Here is a 4,648-nt window from a genome sequence, read left to right on the forward strand (position 1 = left end):
AGAGGAAACCATGATACCCATCCATTGTACATATAAAGTTAGTGAAAAATATAGAATTCTCCTTGAAACCAAGTGTTGGTAGCGCCACTACAATATCATCTTTGACAAACTGGTGGCATAGCTTGCCACATAAGGTACTACCACCACCATGGGATTACCATCAAACTCCACACTTAAAAGTTTTGCGGGTGAAAAAAAATTGGGGGTGCTTGAAAGATTATAAAGCAGCTCCTAATATTAGTTTAAAAAATAGGCCTGCAATAGTGTTTTCCTACAAAGCAAAGATCGGAAAAGAGCCCAGGAAAATTACTCTCACAACTTCACAACTTACTTTGGACTCGACAATAGATCATTTGAGCCAAAGTGTAGAGAATGGACCATAACAAAAAAAGAATCACCACTTATTTTAAATCGAACTCTGAAGACATCCGAAATGGACAATCTTAAAACCAATACCCATCGACCATGTAGAGCCCTTGGACGGGATGCAGAAGCCTCGGAGCAGCGAGGTAGAACCCTCAGGTGTGAAGCGGAACCCTTAGAGCGGTGAGGTAGATCCCTCGAAGTCGTCCCAAATTTTGTAGGCATATGCTTGAGGGTATGACTCATAACTCCAGCAAAAATCTCTTCAATTGGAGGTTGATTGATTGGTTGCCCGGAGGCTAAGATGATCTTGGCTCAAATTTGTTTCACACAGATCCTATTCAATGGAAGCGGCGGCGTCTCGATCGATCGCGACCTCAGCTACGAGATGTTTTTGAGCATGTCCGCCCCAAGCTAGCACGCTAGACTTGTGTTTTCTGCGAGAAACTGGCGACTCGGCATCACTCATGGGTGTCATCACTCGGACTCACCAGGCCAGTGGTCCGTCGGACTGGATTCCTATAGCGCGTACAGTCACATAGTATTCACATCCTTTTTTGAAAGCCTGAAACACAATTTCTGAAAGTTAGAAAACAGAAAAAAAAATTCCAAAAGAGCAAAGCACGGGGAAGGGAAAGCTTTCCCAAAACAGGTTCTGCTAGTTAAACCCGTGCAAATGCCGGGTCGGGCCAGGTTTTAGGCCGGGCTTGTAAAAGCCTGACCTCCCTTTCTCAAGCCCAAGCCTGGCCTTAAGCCCAAAATACACTCTATTTTCAAGTCCGAGCCCGGCTCAAAACCAAGCCCGAAGCCCGAAAGACCGATTCAAACGCTGTTTTCTAGTGTACACACATGCAAGCCTGACCCGAAGCCCGGAAGCCCGGCCCAAAATACAAAAAACGAGAAGCCCAAGCCCGGCCCAAACTACCTTCCTGGTTGCAAAACAAGGCCCGAGCCCGACCCAGGTTTTTGGGGCCGGGCTGTCCATGCCCAGGTCTAAATCTAATGCTAGTGTGCGACAAAGATTGAACACCATCGTGTTAGGATGGATGCTACTATATATATATGCAAGCAACAGCTCTTAGCCTCATACGAGTCCCAAGAAATCTTGATCGCGAGTGAGCCAATGGGCAGCATCGAGCACATGGAAGCTGCCGGCACTGTCCGGATCGTATCCCGACGCATGGTCCGGCCGTCGAGCGGTGGCGGCACGCCGTCGGAGGTCATCCACCTAACGCCATGGGACCTCCGCCTCCTGACCATAGACCACATCCAGAAGGGCATCCTCCTGCCCAAGGCCCCCGTCGGCGGCAAGCGCCTCGTAGACGCCCTCGCGTCCTCCTTGGCGCGCGCCCTGGACCGGTACTGCCACTTTGCCGGCCGGCTCGCCGTCGAGGAGCTGGGCGACGGGACAGTCACCGTCGCTCTGCGCTGCACAGGGGATGGCGCCGAGCTCGTCCACGCGGCGGCGCCAAGCGTGGCCGTCACGGACCTCGTCGGCTCGGTGTACACCCCGTCGCCGGTGGTCTGGGACTTGTTCTCGCTGAACGGTGTGCTTGACGCGGACGCGGCCATCGAGTCTCTCCCCGTGCTGTCTGCGCAGGTCACTGAGCTCGCCGACGGCGTCTTCGTCGCCGTGTCCATGAACCACTCCGTCGGCGACGGCACCTCCTTCTGGGAGTTCTTCAACGCATGGTCGGAGATCCACCGAGGCGACGTTAATGGCAACGGCCTAAACAAGATGAATATGGTCTCGACGCCCTCGCCGGTGCTCGCGAGGTGGTTCGTCGAGACGAGCCCGATGCCGATCCCATTGCCGTTCAGCAAGCTGCGGCACGTCCTGCGGCGGTTCGAGCTCCCGCCGGTGCGCGAAGGCTTCTTCACCTTCTCCGCCGCGAGCGTGAAGAAGCTCAAGGCGAGGGCGAACGCCGAGATGGCGGGCGTCGCCACCGCGCCCATCTCGTCGCTGCAGGCCCTGCTCGCGCACCTCTGGCGGGCAGTGTGCCGAGCCCGGCGCCTCGCACCGGGGCAGGAGACGTTCTACGCCGTCATCATCGGGTGCCGGGGGCGCGTGCGCGGCATCCCGCCGGGCTACGTGGGCAACGCCGTGGTGCCCGGCAGGGCGGTCTGCGCGGCCGGCGAGGTCCTGGAGAAAGGGCTGGGCTGGACGGCGTGGCAGCTGAACCGCGCCGTGGCGTCGTTCGACGAGGCGGCGCTGAGGGGGTTCCTGGAACGCTGGGTCCGGGAACCGAGGTTCTCGTTCACCGGGGACCTGTCGTCGGCGGCGGGGGGCGCGGGGCTGGAGACCGGGAGCTCGCCGCGGTTCGACGTGTTCGGGAACGACTTCGGGTGGGGACGGCCGGTGGGCGTGCGGAGCGGCCTCGGCGACAAGACGGACGGGAAGGCGACGGTGTTCGAGGGGCCGGAGCGGGGAGGGAGCATGTCGCTGGAGGTGTGCCTGGCGCCGGACGCGCTGGAGAGGCTGGTCGCGGACCACGAGTTCATGGACGTCGTGACCCTTCCCGCGCGCGTGTGACCCTTCCAGCTGATGAGGGATTGCTCGACTTGCGGTGTAGTGTCGCGTGTGCGTATGCATGGCCATGTCATCACGTCAAAACATCCTCTCGTGTATCCTCTACGAGTATTTTTCTCCATGGCCATGCAGCTGCACGATTTATTTAGAATCACAAGAACTTCTAGCTAAGGCGTGTGCCACACCATTTACTTATCTTGGACAATGGAGTAAATTGCACAAAACCATCACTTTAAAGGTTAGCTTTGCGAAAATCACTACAGTACATTTTTTTTGCAGAAAACACCATGTCTTCGGTAATCTTTTTGCAGAAGACACTGATCGGCGGATTGGGCTCAGTTAAGCTTGTTTATGACAGGTGGGGGCCGCTAGTCAGGCTGAGGTGGCAACACTTAACATTTTACGTGTAACGGCGACAATTGGTAACGATAACATCATGAGTGAGACTGTGGGGTCCACCTGTCATTGAAACAAAAGAAGAAGAAAAATTCAGTTCATCTTATCACTGTACCCCCAAATCGCCCCAAATCTCAGTTCACCAAGCCGCCGCCGCCCGTCCCACCGCCGGCCGAGGCAAAGTCCGCCGTCGCCGGCGCTGTGCCCAGGTGCACGCAAAGGTCGTTGCCCGTCTGTTCGTGGCAGGGGCTGCCGTCGCCCGTCCTAACCCAGGCCGTGGCAGGGGCTGTCGTCGCCCGTCCCGACCCCGGCCGAGGCAGGCGCCGCCGTCGCCCTTGCCGCACCGAGGGGGGAGCAGAGGATGCCGCCCGTCCCGCCCCCGGCCGAGGGGCGGCCTTCCGCCACGCGCCGAGGACATCGTCGCCTTTGCCGCACCGAGGGGAAAGCAGAGGACGCCGCCCGTCCCGCCCCCGGCTGAGGAGCGCCCTTCCGCCACGTGCCGAGGACGCCGTGCGCGCACTCCAGGACGATTGCATCGATGGGGTCGCCTACCTCATCCAGGTCCCGCTGGTGCTCGCGGCCGTCGCTCGTGACAGAGGAGCAGGAATCCGAGATGCAGAGGGGGCTGCGGCTCGATTCTTGCTGGATCCAACGCGAGAGCTGGTTAATTGCGACGAATTTCGTGGAGCTCAGGGCCATGGCGATGGGCGGCGGCGGCGCTCCTGCATGCTGCTCTACTGGTTCGAGGGAGGGAGAGAGAGAAACTAGGATGAAATGCTGACAAGTGGGCCCATGTCCAGCAAAAGGACGGTTCAACGTAACGGTGTTAGAAATTGATGCCACATCAGCCTGACTAGTGGGCCCCATCTGTCATAAACGTGCTCAGTCAAGGCAAATACGCCGATCAGTGTTATTTGCAAAAAAAACGATAGACACGGTGTTTTCTGCAAAAAATGTAACGTAGTGTTTTCTGTAGACCTAACCTTCAAAGTGGTGGTTTTGTGCAATTTACTCTGGACAATGTGTGAATGATACTGATGCAAATCCGGCAGCTACCTGAAAGTAGTTGCGTAGCCAGCCAATGGTCCTGCCGGGCAAACTGTGGTGCTACAGTGTTCAACAGTGACGAATAGTCGGTTACTATGTCTACAGTCAACAAAGGATATTGCTGGCACACTCCGGGCCATGGCCCTTGTTACCTTGGGCCTTTCGGCAATCAGCGAGGATCACTGAATATGGGCTCCAGATCTCTGTATCACCATTACGGGCGTGTTTGGTTGCTTTCTCGTTGTAACCTGGCCAGCTCAGTCGGACTCAACGGAGGCTGGTTGAGGAAATACGGGCGAAAAACTAACATCT

The 4,648-nt window shown here is 56.8% G+C and overlaps 1 protein-coding gene across 1 annotated transcript; it reads left to right on the forward strand.

Annotated features, from left to right (window-relative positions):
* The first annotated feature begins 1,275 nt into the window (after positions 1–1,275).
* LOC109781623 (uncharacterized acetyltransferase At3g50280-like) lies at positions 1,276–3,088 on the forward strand. Its single transcript, XM_020340211.2, has one exon. It carries the CDS (start codon positions 1,406–1,408, stop codon positions 2,894–2,896), a length of 1,491 nt encoding a protein of 496 aa, XP_020195800.2. The 5' UTR covers positions 1,276–1,405; the 3' UTR covers positions 2,897–3,088.
* Positions 3,089–4,648: the final 1,560 nt, after the last annotated feature.

Source organism: Aegilops tauschii, chromosome 1, assembly GCF_002575655.3.
Source record: "Aegilops tauschii subsp. strangulata cultivar AL8/78 chromosome 1, Aet v6.0, whole genome shotgun sequence".
Classification (NCBI taxonomy): domain Eukaryota; kingdom Viridiplantae; phylum Streptophyta; class Magnoliopsida; order Poales; family Poaceae; genus Aegilops; species Aegilops tauschii.

Bases quoted from the DNA above. Each gene is read 5' to 3' on its own strand.
- LOC109781623 (XM_020340211.2), top strand. From the start codon at position 1,406: ATGGATGCTACTATATATATATGCAAGCAACAGCTCTTAGCCTCATAC.